The 23,196-nt window shown below is 42.2% G+C and overlaps 1 protein-coding gene across 2 annotated transcripts in view; it reads right to left on the bottom strand.

Annotated features, from left to right (window-relative positions):
• PLCL1 (phospholipase C like 1 (inactive)) overlaps positions 1-12,672 on the bottom strand; it is a 243,177-nt gene extending 230,505 nt beyond the window's left edge. Inside the window, exon 1 of one of the 2 annotated variants that reach the window (XR_011472375.1) lies at positions 11,992-12,672. Coding sequence is in view for 1 of the 2 variants with exons in the window: in XM_070421773.1 (XP_070277874.1) it covers positions 11,992-12,234 (243 nt within the window). In the remaining variant the exon portion in view is untranslated. The remainder of the gene's footprint in view (positions 1-11,991) is intronic. The other variant, XM_070421773.1, reaches the window with a different exon arrangement.
• Positions 12,673-23,196: the final 10,524 nt, after the last annotated feature.

The following is a 23,196-nucleotide window of genomic DNA, read 5'->3' as shown; positions in this document are numbered from 1 at the left end:
TCACACAGTTGGTTTTCTGTGCTCCTCAAGCTAACACTGAACTGACTGTTGAGGCAGGCATCCCAATGCTGACTTCTATGGAGCTGCTGGTTGTCCACAGTACCCTCTTTCCTGCACATTCATCATGCTGGTGTTAGGGATCTGACTTGAGCACTGACCTCTTCCTCCCACTCCTTACCCAGACCCTGCCTCAGCCTTTTGTTGCTAGAGTCCCTCTGCCCAAACAGCCTCTTGGGGTGGGGCACCAGCAAGATGACTGGCCATCTTTTACAGTGTCTCTTTTCTCCACACTGAGGTTGGCATCAGGGGCTCTGATGGTCCAGTAATTCAGTACCTTCCAGAGAAAAAATGAACTTCAGACCCAATTTACTGGGAAACTTACCATTGCCTTTACACATGATTCTCATGAGTCCTTTCTCTCTCAACCTCAGAGAAAGTCATGAGCTCTTCCCCCCACAATGAGGAAAGTGGAAGGAACAGGCTCTCTTCAGGAACCACAACCCCCTTTCAAGGTTACCTCTTCCCTCCCAGTCCTCCTCTATTTAGCCTGGGCACGAGGGGTAGGCAAGAGCAGTAGGGAAGGCCGTTTCTGCGTAACACAACAGTTTGTGGTCCCCTAAATCTTTGAAATCTTAGAGTGGTTTGTTTTAAGCTGTGATGGCTAATCCCAGTACTCGCAACTACTTCCATCCTATTACACCAACTCCTACGATGACCTGTTTGTCATAAGCCATTTCTCTGTATTGGTGACCCTGTCATGCTGAGGGTGCAACTATGAAGAATTTCCTTGGACTTTCCTAGGGCTAAAGTGAGGAAAAAAACCAAAATAGACAAAGCTTATCATCTTTTCATACCCAACATGCCTACCAACAATCCAGACCAATCCTTCCTGAGTCCTTCCCAGGAATCTCTGGGCTCAAAGGACTGCCTGCTTGGCAATTACTGTTAGATGTGTTAAGGTGTGAGGTGTTCATTAGTTAAGCCTCTCCAGAAGAATCAAAAGCAGTCAAAATTTTTAAAAACTGAATTCCAAAATATACAACTTCTGGCAGAATGATCCAGGTAAAGAAACATTTATTGAGCCATGTACCCTCCCATTTATAAATATGGTCCCATTTGACTCCATTCCCCTCTAGCACATTTTGATCCTTTTCTTTCTCTTCTCCCCAAACCCCAGAAATCTCAACTTGTGGTCAAGCTTAACCACTAACACTTCTGAGTGTGACTTCTCACAGCCCACGCAGTTACTTTTATGATGAACATGTCTTTGGGTAAAACCCATCATCCCAGCTGTAAGACAGAAAACTGGGCATCAAAAGGTCACCTGCTGTCGAGAATTCTGACTTCCAATATGACTAGCACAAGCGTGCACACACATCACACATGCCACACTACTGCATCTATCACAAACTCAGCTTCATCCAATGCTAATTGAGCATGAGAAAGTATTAGGAAACATATTTCTTTTCAATTTCAGATGTTGACAAAAAGCCTTATTAAAAAAAAAATCCACATTAGGAGAATATGACTAAATACCTTATTGTGCAGAAAACCTTATAGGAGGTTTTAAAAAGGAGGGAGGAGAGAAAGAAAAAGCCAAAGTTTTATATCCTTCAATAATTTAACGTAACCACAGAGAGGTAATTAAAGCTGACTTACAAGGGTTTCAACAAGAGAGCTGACTGGGTTTTAAACACCTGGCCACCCTCCAAGTGATGAGAACGAACCTCTGGGTACCATTTGGCCACAGTACTGTATCTCTCACAGCAGAATGGGCACTCTACCCTTCAGCATCATAAAGCAGACACAAGCACAGTAACTTCGTGACATAATCATCTATTTGAATTTTCCCACATATTGACTGAAATTTCTACCAAGAAAAAAGGAATTAAATGATTAAACAGAATTTCAGTGTAATGGAATTCTACAAATATTTACCAAACTCCTGCTAAGTGTGAGAAACTATACCTACCTCAAATGTAATTGGGAAGAAATCTCAATAGTATAGTGTCATATCCATTGCACTTAACAAAACTGCAACTTCTTTGGATCAGAAACTCAGATACTCTTTATTGATTTGTTGATGCTGGAAGACAAAACTATGAAACTATAAAATAAATCACATCAGGTTTATTGATTAAATAACTGTCCATCCCTAGCTTGTATAAATTATATCAATGATGGATCATAAATTCTTGCTTTATGGTAAAGATGCTAATTCTGTTCAAAGAGTAAAAATATATTACCAGGAGTTCCACTCCTCTCAAGGGAAAGTAGAATACAAAGTTAATGTAAAATCATGGGCATTTTACATGAAAGGTTATAAAACTAAGAAGAAGAAAAAGTGTTCAAATAATCTTTAAGACATTGCGGAGAGATCACAAGAATTCGCGTGTTTTCTGTTCTAAGGCTTGTGACCAATCAGGAGAATTCTTTAAAAAGATATTAGCTTGTAAGAATATGTAATAAATAACTTCAAAATGCAACGGGTGTTTAATTTTAAAGCGTGCCTTAACATTTATGTAAAACGCTTTTTGTACTCGTTCAATAGAAACTTATCTGGCCACTGGGTAAAGCTAACATTAAAATTACTGGTCCGCAATGTGTTTAAGATGGTTTCTCAAAACTGCTTTTAGAATTTATTTGTCAACTAAACTTAGTTTTTAAGATAACCATAAAATGTCTGCTATTTCATCCACAAGAGCTAAGGTATAAATTAATATTATTTAAGAGGACACATTTGTAATACCTTAACCAATAAAGAAACTAAAGATAAAAAAAAAAGAGAATATATAGCTTGGCCAACATAGTTCAGTGGTTGATCGTCGACCTATGAACCAGGAGATCACAGTTCGATTCCTGGTCAGGGCACATGCCTGGATTGCAGGCTGGATCCCGAGCATGGGACGCGCAGAAGGCAGCTGATCAATGATTCTCTCTCATCATTGATGTTTCTATCTCTTTCTCCCTCTCCCTTCCTCTGAAATCAATAAAAATATATTTTAAAAGAAGTTGTATAGTATAAAGATTAAAAACAACCTCAGGAGCTGGACAATTAGAGTCTATTTCCTGGCTCTGACATTTACTACCTAGGTGACCTTGGGCAAGTCACTTATCTGTCCATCTGTACTCACCACATACCGTTATTGTAAGGCCTGACTGAGTTAATGCACATGAGGTGCTTAGAATGATGCCAGACTCATAATACAAATTATATAAGCATTTGCTACTATTATAAAGAAAATTCCTCAGTAGAAAAATGTCTTCAAGGTGTTACTGTGTTTTATCTACTAGATGAAACATAGAAAGCTAATTATTAATATCATTCCTAAATATATAATATTCAATTATAGCACAGAATCAATAAGTCCAAAATATTTCAAAATGGGAGCTCATCAAATGCTGGTGTCTTTGCATCTTATACACCAGCCTCTAGGGAGTGCTGACTTGGTCCCCGACCTCCACCCCTACACCCTCCTCCAAAAATTAGTCCTGACAATGATTAAGAAACTGCAAGGTCAAGGATACTAATGGGCTACGTTTTATGGAGGTGAAGCTTTCAGAGAAGATTAAAGGCAAAGTGCACATCGCATGGTCTCCTCTCTCTCTCTCTCTCTCTCTCTCCCTCCCTCCCTCCCTCCCTCTCCTGAAACCAACACCCGCCTCACCTGCTGGGAAGCAGAGGAGGGCAGTTTGCGCTGACCCTTCAGACCCAGTTGCCCTTTTCTGGAGCCAGACCCTAACCCAGCCTGAGCTTTGGTGGAGGGGAAACATTCTCCGCCCGCTGACACCTCACTCTCTGGCCCTGGGGGAGGGCCCCTGAGCAGCCCACCCTCATCTTCAGCTGTCAGATCTGGGGTGTGAGGTGTGGGCTTTAAGCCACACCGGCTGTTTGGCCTGCTTTGGTTTGAAATAATTGGGTCTTAGGGAAAAGCACCAATAACGTGATCAGATCCAGCTTCTGGAGTTCTGCCTTGTCATCTTGGTCCCAGCTGATAGGAAAGTGTTCTTTTGTCTCCTTTTGCCTTCCTTGTGCATTTACCTCCCTCAACACCTAGCAGGGAAGGTGTTCTGAATACAATCTTATCATTTCTAACCATTACTTTTACCACACAATAATACAAGTTGGACTACTTTGCATATTGCCTTCCTTTTAAAGGCCCTTGAACAGGTCAATGTGAAAGTATTAACAAAGCAGATATTCTCTTTCAAAGGTATTTTAAACTTTTGAATATAAAGTTGTATAGTTAAGGGAGAAAAAAATACTATTTTTTTCCTGTAATAGCTATACACTTGCATAAATTTACAAATACAAATTTAAAAATTTTGGAAACACTTACTGAAATAGTTTAGTTGTTTTGCTTTGAATAGATTTTATTGTTTTCAAAATTAACTTGCCTTTCTTCTTCCTGGAGTGATAATGATAGTATAAATATGATTCTTTTGTACTTACTATGTATAAGCCTACTTTTCTCAAAGTAATTATTAGTGAGGTGAGTTAAAATGGCACTACTGAAAATAAACTAGATTGTATTGCTCTTAAACACAGCCAATAAAACCACAAATCAAACGCCATTTTAAATGCAAAGGATGATTTTAATACTTTGTCACACTGTGATTTTGTTACTGCCAAATATTAGCTGAAATACAGAATACATTATCCAAAACTTAAAACAAAATAGAATGTTGTTGTTACTGAAGTTAAACATTTGGTCCTAATAGCTATTATCCCATTAGAATACTCATTAATTACAATAAATTCTGTCCGTTGTACCCTATTATAGGAACTGGGATTCAGAGATGAACTGGGATAGAGATAATTAAGCTAAACAAGAGATAATTAAAAATACAAATAAACTTTTTTACATTATTAAAACACATCAAAACATGAGATTTTGTAAAACTGACAGGTCTTACTATAATAAGGTTTACTGATTTGCTACCTTAGATGTAGATTGTAAGTCACAATCAAATTATTCTCTCTCTCCACCTAATAGCCTATGGGCAACTCCCAATGGGAAACTAAAAAAAAACTCTACTCCTGCCACTTAGTTCTGTTTAGTCACTGTAAGCTGGATATGTTTTCACTGTTCAATCTTATACACGTCTCGGTTTGGACATGGCCCTGAAAGTGGAATGATGTGTAATGTTCACTGTTATGAACGCTCAGCAGAGGTCACTCCAGAAGCAGGGAAAGCTGCTGCCGTTCTTTCTTCCCGCTACTCCCAGACCTACTGCCTGCGGTCACCCCAGCATTACCGGGTTGTTTGTTCAGTAACACGAAGGAAAAGGTGAGGTTGGCTGTCCCCTGATGTCTTTTCATAACACCCCACTGTGCCTGAGGTGTTACCCGGCAATATGTGTTCCATTGACATTTTACTGTACAGAGTTTCATTACATGTTTTCTCTTCAGCAAAAAGGAAAAGGTTAGGAAAACAACTATTCAGTCATAACTGCAATGTACGTTTGTTTAACCCCTCAAAGGCTGTGTAATTCACTTATACTTTTTGAACCATAATATATTTTCCAAGGAAAACAAATAGTGTAAATTCTCATAGTAGTAGCAAAAACTAATCAACAGGCACTTCTAAAATCTTTCATCAAAATATGACAAGGCTGTTCGTGTGAATTTCATTCATAATTCTCGTGAGAGGGGCTATGAGAAATGACATCAACGAGGCACCACAGGAAGAAGTGACCATTTCTAAGGTGAAATGTGACCATGTGACTATGGCAACATCAAAGGAGGTCAACACTCTGACTGAAGTTACTGGGATTATAAAACAGATCCACCCCAAGAAGTTCAATGCTATTTATGCAGCTGACTCACACCTCGGAGGAGCACCCTGACTGAAGCCACAGGGCATGCTCATGGCACCCCTTAGAGCAGTGGTTCTCAACCTTCTGACCCTTTAAATACAGTTCCTCATGTTGTGACCCAACCATAAAATTATTTTATTTTCGTTGCTACTTCATAACTGTAATGTTGCTACTGTTATGAATCATAATGTAAATATCTGATATGCAGGATGGTCTTAGGCGACCCCTGTGAAAAGGTCGTTTGACTGCCAAAGGGATCGCGACCCACAGGTTGAGAACCGCTGCCTTAGAGCCAAGGCTACCCTGCCCCATTGTATAGTCAGATTGTGTCCCCAAAATTCACCCATAAGTTATTTGGAACTTTTAATACATATTTCTACCAGCAAAAAAAAAAAAAAAGCCTATAAACGCTGATTCATTCCCAGGCCAATCTACAGAAGCCTATTTAACCTATGGGGTGTCTAAAATGTTTACATCAGTTTTCATTCTTACTTAACTTCCCTTCATAAATGTCTCTTATTAAAAAATGCTTTCAGAGCTCCAATTTAAGATTCCCTACTTCATCACTCCGTAGAGTAATACATGTTCTACACCCCAGGTATTTGTTCCCCTGTATATCAGCCTTAAAAATAATACATCCCTACCCAACCTCCACTGTCTGCAGGAGCACGGAAGAATGGGCCTGATGTAAAACAACAGGCGTGCACTCCATATGTTGGTCATAAGTAGAACGCCTGCCAAGGGGCTCTGCTTTTAAAATAAAGTGCAGGCCTAACAAAATGACCAAAGACTGGAAAGTCTGCAATCCCCTTCTGGAGTCATCCATCTCCATGGGTTCTGATTTGGGGAGGGGGATGGGCAGAGAATGAAGAACTTACCCAACAAGATTTGGAACCCAGATTCAGACTCCTCTGCCACTCTCTTATATGTTCATATTGTTTCTAAGCTAGCAAGGAGTCACGGATTATGGATAATCAGCATAAGAGCTCAAGTTCTCCAGTTAAGCAGACACGTGTATGAATCTGCACCGTATCAGTAGCTCTCTGCACCTCCCTTCTCTGCGTTAGAGATTCGCTGTGAGCATAAAGTGATCTAATGTATGAAAGCTCCTAGTTTAAGACTCATGGTAGGCAGCACTTAATAAGAACGACTAAAATTCCCCTTGCCCTTTGGAGGAGAGCCATAACTTTGCTATGGGTCAACAGGTAACCATGGCACATGGCAGCTCAGAAACCCACCACACCAGCCCCACAATGAACATGACAAAATGAGTCTGGCCATGATATGAAACAATGAGACATGAACAACACTGAAGCCATTACTTTAGCTGCTTCAGCGCAGATCTGAACACCTCATTCCCAGCACCAGAATCTTCATCCCACACACCTATGTCCATGAGATACAAGTGATCATTCTTCTAGAGGATTCTCACTTAAGTAGAATCAAAAGGAAATGAAAAAAGTAGAACCCTTCAATATGTCCCATATAACAGAAGGATAATCGGCCTATTTCAAAACACACATTTGTATCTCAGTTCCCAACATATTGTATAAGGAATAAGCCTACATTACTTTCTATTTCCAAAACATTACAGAGTTATAGAGCTACTAGAGGCCTGGTGCACAAAATTCATACACAGTGGGGTGGGGCCTGCACCCTCTCCAATCAGCACCCCTTGGGGGATATCCAACTGCCTCTCGAAATCTGGGACCACTGGCTCCTAACCGCTCCCCTGCCTGTCTGCCTGCCTAATTGCCCCTAACCCCTCTGCCTGCCTGCCTGATCGCCCCTAACTGCTCCCCTACTGGCCTAATCACCACTAACCACCTCTGCTTCGCCCCATACCCGGGACTCAGGATTCCCTCCTCCAGCAAATTGCAGGCACCTGAGACCCGGGCTTCCCTCCCTCTGGCCGGCCATAGCCGCAGGGGACCATGGGCGGGAGGCTTCGCCCGGGCCGCAGCCGCAGGTGCCTGGGACCCCAGGGCGGGCAGCTTGTCCCTCTCCCGGGCCACAGGCACAGCTGCTGGCACCCAGGACCACAGAGCATGTGGCTTGTCCTTCTCCCAGGCTGCAGGCGCAGCCACTGGCGCCGGGGACCGAGGGGTGGGCGGCTTGTCCCTCTCCCGGGCCGCAGGCTGGGTGGTCCCCTTTTCTCTCGTGAGCTCATTTGTGCCTGGCTGATCCCCATTCCTCTCGCCCCAGCTCATTTGTGCCTGGCTGGTCCCCATTCCTCTCTTCCCAGCTCATTTGTGCCTGGCTGGTCCCCATTCCACTCTCCCCAGCTCATTTGTGCCTGGCTGGTCCCCATTCCTCTCTCCCGTGTTATGTGGCTGAGCAGTTCTGGCGTGGCATGAGGGCGTGATGACCATTTGCATATTAGCTCTTTATTATATAGGATAAACTGTAATCCAAAATGTTAAATATTTTAAACATGTAAGTATGATATGAAGTACCCAATAGACAAATGGTTTACTTTCTTAAGTAGAAATATATTCAAATGCAGAATAGTACATAATTGTTAGATATTATCAATTTGCATGTAACCAATGTCATTTTATATTTTATTTTTTAAATAAAAATTGTACAAAATGTTAATCAACCACTGATGTCATTTTAAACCACAAGTCATCACGAAGCAATGAAGATGAAGTCTACTGCAATATTGTGGTAACAACAATGCCCTTATCAAAACACATACAACATTTATCAGTGTCAATGCTGTCAAAAATAATCACCCAGGGAGCTCTAGCTGGGTTTGCTAACTGGTTAGAGCATCGGCAAGGGTCTCAGATTCGATTCCTGGTCAAGGGCACGTTGTAGTCTCCATCCTGGACTGGGTCTCTCCCTCTCTCTCCCCACCTCCTCCCTCCATTTCACATTCTCTAAAAATCAATGGAAAAATATCCTCAGGTGAGGATTTTTTTAAAATAACACAGGGAAAATGGACAATTTAAAGAGAACCTTGTTTAATTCTCATGTTAAATTTTTTTAAATTTAGGACTGGGCATATAAGTGAAGGAACACAATTATAGTAGAAAGAATATGTGTAAAGATAAATGATGTTATTGTTTCATCAGCTATAAAGGAAATTGTTTTCTCAACTAAACACATGTTTTCATAAATTAGAGAGGGCAAATTTGCTAAAAACATTCCTCTTATTAATATACAAGACAGTCTGTTTTCTGGCATGATAGAGAAATGCACTATTCTGATTCATCTAATATTCAAGTTACTAGAGAATTTGCATTCAATCAATTAGAATAGAAACAATGCCTTAATTGAGCTGAAAATAATTTAATATTTGATGATTCACAATCTTTCAGTGGTTCAGGAATTATCATGAATACTAATCATTACTGCACTAAGGCTATTTGGAACAATATTTAATAGAATGATTAATATAAAATGAACAAAATTCTCTTTGTGAATGTTCCAATGCCAAATAAAAAGCACTCTTGGCAATACTATGAAGAGTGCATTTGCTGTCTATACAGAACATGTAATCTAGACCTTTTTAAGAAACTTCCATTTTTACTACGTTAAAGTAAACAAACCAGGGGGCAGCAGATTCATGTCAACAGAAAGGTCCCTGATATCAGTGAGGAAGCAAAACAGAGCTCTCTCCCCACTGGATGGGAATGAAGGCCTCTGGGAAAGACCCCCGGTACCACCACCTATGACCTACCAGGTTATACTTGACAATTAATTGACCAATCTCAATGACTTTAGACAACCTCCCAGGCATCAAAAATGTTTAGAGCAAATCTGAAGATATAATGTCTGTAAAACTCTAACCAATTGTTATTATATAAAAGGGAAGCTTCAAAGGTTCACCACAGATATGTACAGATACATGTGCTTATACATGCATGGAATATTTCTGGAAGAATACAGAAGAAAGTGTTAACAGCCTTGGGGGTGGACTATGTAAGTGAGTGTGGAGTGGCTAAGAATTTTTCCTTCATACTTTTTTTGCAACATTTAATTTTCTTTATCATATGTATATATCACTGTTTCAATAAAACCTAATTTAAATAATAGTAATTCACTTCATTTTCTAGCATCTTTATTCTTAAAGGCCATTTATTAGATGCTTATTTTACTATTAAATAGAGGAAAGATGAGGTTGCCCCCTCTTTTCTTGTCTGCAAAAGAAACTTCAAAACCAAAAAGGCACCATTACCAGCACATGGTACAATTTAGAAAATGCAATTTAAGTACAAGGATTTGTATATTTCCTATACTCCGTTCCTTTTATTTTTTTTACAACACTATAGAGCCCACTGCTTTTTATGATGGTATATTTTAAACTATCTTGTGGTGCTTGTTTTTATACACAGGATCACATTTAGTATTAATATCTTAAAATCCAAACTGTGTTTCCTCCAATACTGTATGATCTCACTTTTATGTAGAATCTAAAAGGAAAAGAAGAAAGATACAGAGAACATACTGGTAGGGTGGAGCGGTGGGCATCATGGGTGAAGGAAGTCCAAAGGTACAAACTCCCAGTTATAAAATAAATAAGTCATGGGGATCGATGTACAACATGGTGATTATAGTTAATGACATCACATTGCATATTTGAAAACTAAGAGTATAAGTCTTAAAAGTTCTCATCACAAAAAAAGAAAATTCCGTAGCTACATATGGTGACAAATGTTAACTAGACTTATGATGATCATTTTGTATACAAATATCAAATCACACTGTACACCTGAAACTAATATAATGTTGTATGTCAATTTTACCTCAATGAAAAAATATTTTTAAAAAAACAAGGAAAAATGTATGTTTCCTAATTGTTATGTGTTTTAAACTTCAAAACAATATGCTTTCTGATCTGTGGATTAAAAGGGGGAAAAGTAATCATATCCTTTCAATCCAAATTCACACCCAGAAAAGAACACTCCGTTTTCACAAGCTAAGAGTCACAAAATAAGAGAAAACTACTACAAGTTATTTGCAACTACCACCCGCTCTTCTTTTATTATAGAAATCTCCCCTTTGGTTTTAAACGTCGGTGTGTCAGTGTTGGGAAAGCCTAGATAGACCATACTTGGCGCTGGGTGCATGTACTGTGGGCACAGTCTGCCCACACTGGTGCTGGGAGCTCCAATTCAGAGCTTTAGAAAGAGGCAGCATCATGTGGTGGTTACGCAGCTCAGACCTAAACAAGGCTTCTAAATGTATCATCACACCACGTACCTTTCAGAGTAAGTTCCAAGTCCGTCTTACACTATCATCCTTGGCATATATATATGTACACACACATATATACGTATGTGTGTGTGTATATGTGTGTATATATGTATATATATACCAAACTATATAGATAGTTTCATACTGACTGCCCTACCAAAATCGATTTTATTCTCACATGCACATGATTGCTCCCATGCATTTGTGCTAAGAGGCCCTCTCCCAGAGCCCGTGGGAGTTCTGACTTCTAGGAGACCTTACCCAGATGTCCTGCATCCAAAAGATGAAATCTCAAACAGGAAACAAGCCCCAGGTGGAAGGAAGACAGAGAGAGAAAGGGAGGGACGAGGCTTATAAAAATCTTGCCAGATGGATGAAGAGAAGCATTCTCCCTGGACGTGGTGGTGACCACCGGCCCGGGATGATGCTGGGAGAGCGACTGCTCTCCGCTCGCGCTCTCCCAGCGCTGACACTCGGGGCCCCGCATCGCTCTGTGCTTTGCCGAACGGTCCACTGAAAACTCTGCCTGCCACCAGGAAAATCCCCGCTTCTTGAGGTGTGGGGACCGTTTGACGCTAGAGGGTTTTTCTTTTCACTGGAGTGTAAACTGCATTTCCTTTCATGGGCGGGGGGCGGGGGGGTGTAAACTTTCGCTGGAGAACAGCGCGCAACCCCCCGGGTCTGCATTTCTACTGAATCCTCCCCTTCGCCTGCCATCAACGGTTCAGTGACGCTTTCGGAGAAAATGAGGAAAGATCCATCGAAACGCAAGGACGCAGAGGGGAACTTTTCCTCCACTGCCCAGGGGAAAGTCACTTCTGCTTCTCCGGCCGAGAGCGGAGGCTGCGGACCTCAGGGCGAGGCAGGAAGGTTTGCAAATGAAGGGGGTGGGAGAAAACAATGCCGAGCATCCGGCGACCACCCACAGCCCCCTCCCGCTCCCGCGGCAGGACCCGCCTCGCTCACCTTGATGATGCTGCTGCGCCGGGGGGTCGCCCGCGCCGCCTCCAGGAGGCCAGCCTCGCTGTCCGCCGGGGCCCCGGGGGCGCCCGGCAGCACCACCCCGCTGCGCCGGTCCCTCCATCGGCCCGCGGGCGCCGCTGCCCCGCCGTCCCCGGGGGCGCCGTCCGGGCCCGCCCGGGGGTCGTCTTCGCCGCCGGCCGCGTCGGGCGGCGCGGGACCCTCCCAGTCAGCCGCGCCCTCGGCCATGTCGGGCGCCTCAGGTTCCGCGGGGAGACGGCTCGCCCCGCAGCAAGTCCGGCCGCTGGGCACGCTGCGCTCCTGCACCGGAGGCGGCCCTGCCAGACTTTGTCTCACCGCCCGGCGGCCGCGGCTGCAACTTTCTGGAGCGGAGGCATCGCCGGGTAGAGACGTCCGCGCTTCAGTCCAGGAGGCCGGCGGTCCGCTGGGGCGGCGGGTGGGAGCGGAGTGAACGGAGGGAGGAGAGGCGAAGGGAGAGGGAGGTGTCCGGAATGCGATGCGAATGCCCGCTCCGCGCCAGACAAAAGGCACCGGCGTCCGGCTGGGCGGCCCCCGAGGCCGGGACGCGCGCGGCCGGAGAGGGGCCGGAGCCGGGAGACCGCAGCCCCGCGCACCGTCACCTGCCAGCGGCCAGCGGCGCGGCTACCTCGGGAAGCGCGGCGGCGGCGGCCTCAGCTCCGCTCCGCTCTGTTGTGACAGGGAGGGAAGCCTTGTTTTGACAGCCGTGGGATTGGCAGGCGTCTGAGCCTCTCAGGAGTCGCTCCTGGGCGAGCGGGTCGGCCCGACCAATCCCCGCAGCGGAGGGGCGTGCCCGGGCGCGAAGAATGGAATGCGCTCCGAGACGGAGCCGCCTGGGGGGCGCATGTGCCCCAGCGAGGATGCTAGCCCGTGTGTGCGCACCCGCCGGCGCGCCGTGTAGATTTCAGGAAGTTTGGATATTCGAAATAAGCCCGAAAAGCCAACAGAACTGCGGGGTAGAAGAGGGAGGGGACCGGGGTAGGAAACCTTTCCTCTGCAAAGCAAAGCAATTTGGAGGGAAGGGAGCGGTGCGTATAATGTCAAAACGTTTGGGGTAATGGAATACAGCTTCGCACCATCAGCGGTTCATTGGCTCTCAGTCAACCCTTAGAAGTCAAGTCCATGCAGAGATAACTACGGTGTACTGGGGCCCTAGAGTTGAATAATTTGCTTAAGATTTTATAGAGAGATTTTCAGTTCACTTTGCAATGCGAATATGACAAGGGAAGAGCATCAGATAAAAGAGATAAGGGTAATACGAAACTGAACTAATTAAATCCCTGTGGAGAGTGACCTTTAACAAAGCACAATTATGGTGAATGTTGGCTAACTACAAGGTGAGGTGAGGGACTTAGTCTCTTATCATGAAACATCCCTCTTTGATAATGGTTCAACCTCCTTTCTCTAGATCATCCTGTGTAAACATATTTTGCTCATTCCAGCAAGCTATCAACCAAGAGGAAAGATGTCTTTGGATGATGCATTAAGTCACTGAAATTAACCACAACATGCTCACATAGATGCAAAGGATGGCTCTGAGATTTCCCTAGTAGAACAGAAGATTTGACATTTTGATTTAAAGGCTGTTTAATATTAGAATCTATATTAAAATTCTTATAACATTAAATTATATTTTAATTATTAATAATTTAATACTTTGATATGTTACTTGTTCCTTTGGCCAAGAGCATGAGAAATTCTTCAGCCTTTTAGACCCAGAATTTGTTAAAATCTCAGAATTTTCTAAATACAAGGAGATTTAAGGACCATATAGGGCAACCCTTTTCTTTTGCAGATGAGATGAAGGCCTAAGGAGGCTTAGTTTCTTGTGTACTAGTTAGTGCAGGACCTGAAATTACAATCTGCCACTCAACTCCTCCAGTGACCTCTTCACTGCTTTCTCTGTCTCCTCTGGGCTGCAACCAGCCAGACCTGGATGAGGCCCTTGGGAGTTTTCAGACTTGATATTTACCAACTTTCAGGTAAGACTGAGAAGGCTTGAGTTTACCTTTTCATTGCAAATACAAATGCAGCCCAGTAATGAATGTACTGTAAATTAGCAACCTGTGGTTTTAAAACCAACACTGCCCTCTAGTGAGATTCTGAGAACTGCATCCATAATGGCAAATGCTTTTTTTTCTTTCTTTCTGGTAAGTAAAAGATTGGGGGAAACTCAAAGTTTCCTTTTCGGCTATCTGCCTTTATAACCCAAGTAGAGGAAGGAAGTGAAAGGCCATGCAAACTTCAAACAACCATACCTGCTCTTCATCTCCATCAGTTCAGGGAATTCTCATCTATCTTGTATAGGAAGTACTTTCACTTACTATCCTCGACAAATATAACATTTTAGATTATCATTTTTCTTTGATATTCAACTAGCACTGTGGTTTATTTCTGGCTTCTACAGCACTCACCATTTATTGAAGAGGCTTTCTTTTCTCCATTTTATATTTTTGGCTCCTCTGTCAAAAATTATTTGCCCAAATACATGTGGTTTTATTTCTGGGCTCTCAATTTTGTTCCAATTAAATGATATCCAGTTGGACTCCTCTCTTATCTCTTCCCACCCTTAGCAGCCTTCTCTCTCACCTTCATGTGATGGCAAACATGCACACACACGCACACACACACTGCCCACTCTGAGTGTCTATTCATAAAGGCTGTTGTCTAATTCAGCGGTCGCCAACCTTTCGGACCTCACGGACCACCTGTTGGCGACCGCTGCTCCAAAGGTTTCCTTAAACCAGTGGTCACCAACCTTTCGGACTTCATGGACCACCAATTGCTGGGGTCCAACCCCAGCAGGTCCAGGGATCCCCAAAGGTGTGGACGGAGTCGGCGAAGAAAGAATGACATGGGGTCAGCGTTCAGTGATCATCATAGTTGGGTTCCTCAGCCAGGTTCTGTTGCCAGGTTCTAGTCAGGTTCTCTAGCGAAGTTCTGTTCAGGATCTCCAGAGAAGTTCTGGTTCTAGGTTCTGTCTCTAGGTTCTTCTGCCAGGATCTGATGTTTATTGTCTTGTTACATCCGTATTTATACCAGCCGATTTTAATCCTGTCAATTTCTATTACAAAGGTTAGGGCGTTTCTTATCTCCATTCCAGGGAGTAAAGATTATGTAGCTTAACTACCCGCCTGGCACTTAATTAAGGGGTTGTACCCCCTCCCTAACCTCAGGGAAAAATTCCTACCTGGGGAAACAACCTTTCTCGGAGAGGTGACTTTGGTTAAAACACATAGCGCCAAGAAGGGGAGCAAACATATTAAGAACAGTATGCCATATACGCCAGGTCCCTTGAAACAGCAAGGATGGACCGGCTCCCGGCAACCAATGGTCCGCAGACCACCGGTTGGCGACCGCTGGTCTAATTCATTCCGTTTCTTCTCAGACAGTTGGACCCTGATCTAGCATAAGCTCAGAAAACTTCTCCTGGTATTCATGTTTACAGTTTTTTAAAAAACCTCCACTGAAACTGCTCCTACTCAGGGATAGATTCTACTCTGTGGCCACACTCCCGGGATTGAGAGAAAGTTTTACGAAATTTGGTTAAGTCAGCAGCCGTGGACACATTCCTACCCCTCCATTAACAAGTCCTCTTTCCAAATTACTATCATCCACAATTCCTCCTCCCAACCTTTCACCAAGTAACATGCTGCAATCTCTTGGTTGACAAATTGGAAGCTGGGGGTGGAGGGGTTGGGGGTGGGAAAAGGAAGTGAATAAGAGTAATGACTTAGCAATTCAAATGTCACCACCTTAGAGAAGTCTTCTCTGACCACAAATCTCAACTTGCCCTTTCAACCCCACACATATACCATGTTACTCATTTTGTTGTTTTACTTTCTCATAGGGTTTTATCACTTGAATAAACTGTCCTGTCTGTGGCATTGTTTACATACTTCTGTATTCTGTCATGCTGACCTCCTATCTCTGCCCCACTACTAGTTCTGCTAACTACTTTCTATGTTCCAGGTTATCCTCTGTGCAGTATTCTGAGCTCCTCTTTACAGATAAGGAAACTAAAGATCAAATTAGCTTGCTCAAAGTGCACTGAAAGGTTACTGGTTCAATTCCTGGTCAGGGAACATACCGGGTTGTGGTTTTGATCTCCAGTGGGGGAACGGTCAACGTTTCTCTCCCTTTCTCTCTCTAAGCATATCCTCCAGTGACTCTGTTTTGGTTTATATTCTGAGTAATAACTTACTTCGACATGGATCCTGGAGTTGGAGCTCATGTCAAGGTCATGCTCTCCACCAATGCATAAGCCACAGAGGCATTTATATGAAAGGTACTACCGGAATGGCATAGTGAAGCGCCCAAGAAAAGTTGTTTCTCTTCTTTCTCTATTGTATTTGACAACTTGAATCTCTGCCAGGTATGAAGTTATAAAAAAAATCTCTTCAAGCCCTAACCAGTTTGGCTCAATGGATAGAGCGTCGGCCTGTGGACTGAAGGGTCGCAGGTTCGATTCCAGTTAAAGGCATATATCTTTGTTGCAGGCACATCCCCAGTAGGGGATGTGCAGGAGGCAGCTGATCGATGTTTCTCTCTCATTGATGTTTCTAACTCTCTATCCCTCTCCCTTCTTCTCTGTAAAAAATCAATAAAATATATTAAACAAAAAAACTCTTCAAGTCAATTCCCTATATGTTACACTTGCAATGTAGGATTTAATAAGATGTAGGTTTCTTCTCTTCTCCCCCATCCCAGGTTCATACCCCAAATCTAATTCATCTGCATGTGGGAGTTTTTCCTCCAATTTTTGCCAAGAAATTAAGTTTATTAATGCTTTCCAGCTTCTTAGGACCCACTGGAAGAAAATATAGTCATATTTCTTTCTCTAATATACTCCTTTCCTTCATAACGTATGACTCATCCCTATCTTGTTAACCTTAATATGCCTTTGTTGCATTCTACCTCAAATACTTTGAGAGGAAGAAGCAGAGTGCACTAGTACTTCAAATAAAGAGAAAGTTGTTATGCATTTTCTAAATTAAAATAAAAGACAAGGGTAAAGTATGGTCTCTTTTGTAATCCCTTTTTAGTTTCCAGTAAGTTTTCAGATGTACAGCTCTTTTGTTAAACACAATATATTTATCTGCTTTACAAAATGAGGAGCTATTTTTAAAAAATAAGTCCTTTCTTTTTAAAAAAATTCCATCTGATGCCAAGGGTCTGGTGAAAGCTAGATTGCTAGCATTAACCCGTGTGAGAAGAAACCAAGATGGCAGCATAGGTAAACACCGGAAATTGCTGGCTCACACAACCACTTCAAAAATACAACTAAAAGACAAAACGGACATCATCCAGAACCACAGGAAGGCTGGCTGAGTGGAAATTCTACAACTAAAAGGAAAGAGAAAAGCACACTGAGACTCAGAGGAGGTGCGGAAGTGAAGTGCAGAGGTACGGAGGCCCACGCAGAAAGGGCTGGCAACTAAGGACACGGTTGTCTTTTTCAATCGGGAGGGAGACACACGCTCCCGACGGCCCTGACTCCAGTTCCGGGCGAGTCTCTGGGGACCCAGACTCATATGGGGAGAAACTGGACTGTCTGGCAGTGGGCAGAACTCGAGGGCGGCTTTCTCTCAGAGGTGCTTGCAGCAATTACCGCGGGACACTGAGACCCAGGGCCTCTTAGGGCAGGGCTGAGGATCAGCCATAGCTGTATGCTCCGCCCTGTTGATTCCCTGAGACCCTGCCCCACCCAAGCTGCTAGCAGAGGTTTTTGCATATGAATGGCCTGGCCCTTTGCAATCTAAAATTACCTAACAAACTGCAGCTGGGTCAGAGAGACCCAGAACATCCACAAGAAGGCCCAAGGCCCCACAGCAGCTTGCATTGCTTCACAGCTGGGCCTCATTGAGCCCCTCCAAATCCCAAAAAAAAAGAGAAATCTGCAGATCTCTCCATAGCTCCTGCTGGGTAGCCTCAGGCAGAGGCTAAATTAGCACCTCCTTAGAGATCCAAGTGCCAGTGTACCCAGTGGTCAGAGTGGGACCATCCGGATTACAACTGCTCAGATGCGTAAGGGTCACACTCAGGAGGCAGACTCAGTGAGCACCAAAGCCCCACTGAAGCAAGTCTTGCCCCAGAAGGGTGTCTCCAGCACAGAAGTTCTCCCACTGCAGACACAGCTGATTCTCACTGCCAATTGGCCTGGAGTCCAATTCCTCCCAGTGATACCAACTACAATCAAGGCTTAACTACAACAAGACTGTGCACACAGCCCACAAAAGGGTGCACCAAGAGTGTCCACCTCAGGTAATTGGGGAGGCTGAACCACTGGGCCCTATAGGACACCTAGCACAGAAAGCCACTCTATCAACACAGGAAAGCAGCCAAAATGCAGAAACAAAGAAACAGGTCACAAATGACAGAAATGGAGGAAAGCAAACTACTGGATATAGAGTTCAAAACCACACTTTTAAGGTTTTTCAAGAATTTTCTAGAAACCGCCGATAAATTTAGTAACACCCTCAATAAGTCTAGTGAGACCCTCAAGCATATGAAAAAGGACCAACTAGAAATTAAGCATACACTGACTGAAATAAAGAATATTATACAGAGATCCAACAGCAGACTTGAGGATCACAAGAATCAAGTCAAAAATTTGAAATACGAAGAAGCAAAAAACACCCAACCGGAAATACAAAAAGAAAAAAGAATCCAAAAATACGAAGATAGTGTAAGGAGCCTCTGGGGCAGCTTCAAGCATACCAACATCCGAATTATAGGGGTGCCAGAAGAAGAGAGAGAGCAAAATATTGAAAACCTATTTGAAGAAATAATGACAGAAAACTTCTCCTACCTGGTGAAAGAAATAGACTTACAAGTCCAGGAAGCGCATAGAACCCCAAACAAAAAGAATCCAAAGAGGACCACACCAAGGCACATCATAATTAAAATGCCAAGAGCAAAAGACAAAGAGAAAATCTTAAAAGCAGCAAGAGAAAAACAGTTAGTTACCTACAAGGGAATACCTATACGACTGTCAGCTGATTTCTCAACAGAAACTTTGCAGGCCAGAAGGGAGTGGCAAGAAATATTCAAAGTGATGAACAGCAAGAACCTACAACCAAGACTACTTTACCCAGCAAAGCTATCATTCAGAATTGAAGGTCAGATAAAGAGCTTCACAGATAAGAAAAAGCTGAAGGAGTTCATCACCACCAAACCAGTATTCTATGAAATGCTGAAAGGTATTCTTTAAGAAGAGGAAGAAGGAGAAAAAAGTAAAGATAAAAATTATGAACAACAAATACATATCTATCAACAAGTGAATCTAAAAATCAAGTGAATAAAAAATCTGATGAACAGAATAAACTGGTGAATATAATAGAATCAGGGGCATAGAAAGGGAGTGGACTGACAATTCTTGGGGGGAAAGGGGTGTGGGAGTGTGGGGGTGCGGGAAGAGACTGGACAAAAATCGTACACCTATGGATGAGGACAGTGGGGGTCGGGGGTGGTAAGGGCAGAGGGTGGAGTGGGAACCGGGTGGAGGGGAGTTATGGGGGGGGAAAAAGAGGAACAACTGTAATAATCTGAACAATAAAGATTTAAAATTAAAATAAAAATTTAAAAAGTGAGTCCTTTCTTTTAAAAAAATTCCATCTGATGCCAAGGGTCTGGTGAAATTAGATTGCTAGCATTAACCCCTGTGAGAACCTCACAATTCTCACCCTCACTGACTCATATAACTGATCAAGGATACAGCTGCTTCTGCCCTTAACCCACAGCTGTTGAACTGCACTTGGGACTTCCACCATTATCCTATATAATAAAAGGGTAGTATGCAAATTGTCCCCTCGACCAGGAGTTCGACCAGGGGGCGGGGTCAGCAAGGGGAAAGAGGGAGGCCCCAGCTGGCAGCTACTAAGGACCCTACCAGTGCATGAGTTTCATGCACTGGGCCTCTAGTCTGCTCTATATAAAATGTACTGGTGAAGCTTTTCAGATAATGTCACAATTGTTTTTGAAAGGTTTGGAAAATAAAGCATATTTCAGGAATCATCTGTATTATTACACAGCAGCAAACTTAATTTAAACTGTGAAGTGGGATAAAAAAAACAAAACATGGTAGAATACTACCTAAAAATAATTTTAAAAACATGGTAGAATGCTACCTATGGTATAAATGAGACGTTAGAGAGCCTTTTTTAAAATTTCTTCTAGCCAAAGTGGTATTTTAATAACCAAACTGATAGCTGCATATATAATTGACTTGGAAGATTCTTTATGAGCAAATACTTAAAACTCTAGGGGGAAAAAAGTACCAAATACTATTATTTTTATACTGTCATTTCTAAAGGAAGGAATCTTTTTCTGATTTTTGATAAATGATATACTTCTCATCAACATAAATTCTGGTGTAAATTCTAACTTCAGAAAAATAAAATATGTGGGTAAAATCGAATCTTACCCCTTTATCTACCTTAACTTTCCCTAGCTTCAAAATATGGATTAAAAGGTTTTCATTTTTTTCTTCTCTGAATATGTAAAGGATAGTTTGTGATCTGTGATTGAAACTAAAGTCAAAGAAGTATTTCTTACTTGTGCACCCAATAGATGAGAAAATAGCTTTTACTTAATTATAAAAATATATTTTTTCTCTCATATAATTCTCACTCACCAAGCTTTAATAACATTCACTAATAAGATTACATGGAAATACTTCATTAACACTCTGTCCTGACGCAGATCTTCATACTCAGGGGAGATGTTTACTGACCTCCCTGTGGGAACGTTATACATCCTCATCCCATTGACAGCAGGCTCAGCCACGTGACTTGGTTGGCCAGTGAAAGATGAGTGGCAGAGCCCCTTCTAAACAGAAGCTTTAAGAGTCAGCATATGCTTAACCATGACATCATCTTTCTCTGCCACAAGATTAATGGGTATCAAATAGAAGCTGGATCCTGAGTGAAATCAGCATGGAGTAGAGCTCAAACCAATCTATAGTGGATGTGTAACATGAGCAATAAAGCAGCCTTTCTGGTAAGCCCCTCGGATTTGGGGGTCATTTATTACTGACATAAGCTAGACTCTCCTGATATGCACATACATTTACTAAAAGTCCTAGTTTTTTAAATACATTTTTATTGATTTCAGAGGGAGAGGGAGAGGGAGACAGAAACATCAATGATGAGAGAGAAGCACTGATCAACTGCCTCCTGCAAGCCCCACACTGGAGATCGAGCCCACAATCCGGGCATGTGCCCTTGCCTGGAATCGAACCTGGGACCTTCAGTCCACAGGCCAACGCTCTATCCACTGAGCCAAACCATCTAGGGCTAAGACCTATGTTTTTTATAACCATGCAATTGACTCAAATAGTCAAATACTGTTTGATTTATATAACAAATAAACATTTACTAAACAAATAAAAACTAAAAAAATTTTATATCCAGTAAAATTATGTATAGTTATTTCCATTTCTTGACATATTTTTGTCATATTTCTTTCCTGCAAACTGTATTAGCCCCTGATTTTGCCTTTCTTATTAGGTTTAGAAATGATAGCATATATATAATTATACGCATGCTTTAAAAAAATTTTTTTTCAGAGAGGAAGGGAGAGGGAGAGAGAGAGAGAGAAACATCAATGATGAGAGGGAATCATTGATTGGCTGCCTCCTACATACCCCACACTGGGGATTGAGCCGGCAGCCCTGGCATGTGCCCTGACCTGGAATCAAACCTCAACCTTGGTACACCTTTTTCTTAACTTCTTTTACATATCTTGCACATTTCTCTCCTTCTCCACCCACATCAACCTTTCTACTCCTTGCAAAGTAACTCAAGTTATCAACCTAGCATGCACCTTTTCAGTTTTGGCCTACATTCATATATATGTGTATAACACATAGAATGTGTTTTTGTTATTTATTTTTAAAAAGTGGGATGGGTGGAAATATTTTATAGTTTTCCTTTTCTTATTCAATAATACTTTTATAAGAATCTCACCATCTCATCTACAATATCAACAAATTCATTCTCTTAAATAAATGCATAATATTCCATGGTATGGATATAACATAATTTATTGGGGTATTGCTCTATTTAAGGAATTCAATTTCTTTCTGTAGTTTTTCACCACTACATCGTTGGAGTAATCATTTTTGTACACATGTATTTATGAACCAGTTGTTTAATTTCCACCAGATAGACTTCTAGGAGTAGAATTTTTGGGTCTAAAGGTATATGTATTTTTTATTTTAATAGATAGATGTTAGATTTCCCAAATAATCACACCACTTCACATTCTACCTTAATGGGTACTGTAGTCATTTCTGCTTATCTTACAGCTATAAACTATATTCCATTGGTATTTTAATTTTTACTTTGCAGATTACTAAGCATTCTTTCAAATGTTTCTTGGCTATTTGGACTTAGTCTTCAGTAAATTGTCTATACATGTGTTTTGCCTAAGTTTCCATTGGATCAAATGCCTTTCTCTTCTCAATATGTAAGAGTTCTGTGGTAACACCAATCAGAAAGGATATATGCATCCCTATGTTCATAGCAGCGCAATTTACCATAGCTAAGATTTGGAAACAGCCTAAGTGCCCATCAGCAGATGAATGGATTAGAAAACTGTGGTACATCTACACAATGGAATACTATGCTGCTGTAAAAAAGAAGGAATCCTTACCATTTGCAACAGCATGGATAGAACTGGAGAGCATTATGCTAAGTGAAATAAGCCAGTCAATGAAAGAAAAATACCACATGATCTCACTCATTTATGGATAATAAAGACCATTATAAACTGATGAACAAAAATAGATACAGAGGCAGAGCAGCATTGAACAGACTGTCAAACTACAGTGGGAAGGCTGGGAGGGTTGGGGGGGCGCGGGTAAGAGATCAACCGAAGGACTTGTGTGCATGCATATAAGCATAACCAATGGACACAGACACTGGCGGGTAGGGGAGGCTGGGGGAATGTCAAGGGGGGGAAAAAAGGAGACATATGTAATACTCTTTGAAATACTTTTAGCAATAAAACAAAATTTAAATAAATAAATAAAAGAGTTCTGTGGTAAAGCCGAAGATGCCACACTCAGGTCCTGCTTCAATATGCCTCCAGCTGTGAGGCCTACGGTTGGTCCACTGGCAGCCTTCAACTATTTGACTGCTCAGCGTCTACCTCAATTTTTGAACCAAG

The sequence above is a fragment of the Myotis yumanensis genome, unplaced genomic scaffold (genome assembly GCF_028538775.1).
Source record: "Myotis yumanensis isolate MYYU_CA2020_CCGP unplaced genomic scaffold, mMyoYum1.0.hap1 SCAF_8, whole genome shotgun sequence".
Lineage (NCBI taxonomy): Eukaryota > Metazoa > Chordata > Mammalia > Chiroptera > Vespertilionidae > Myotis > Myotis yumanensis.
This window is presented reverse-complemented; position numbering and strand designations above follow the sequence as displayed.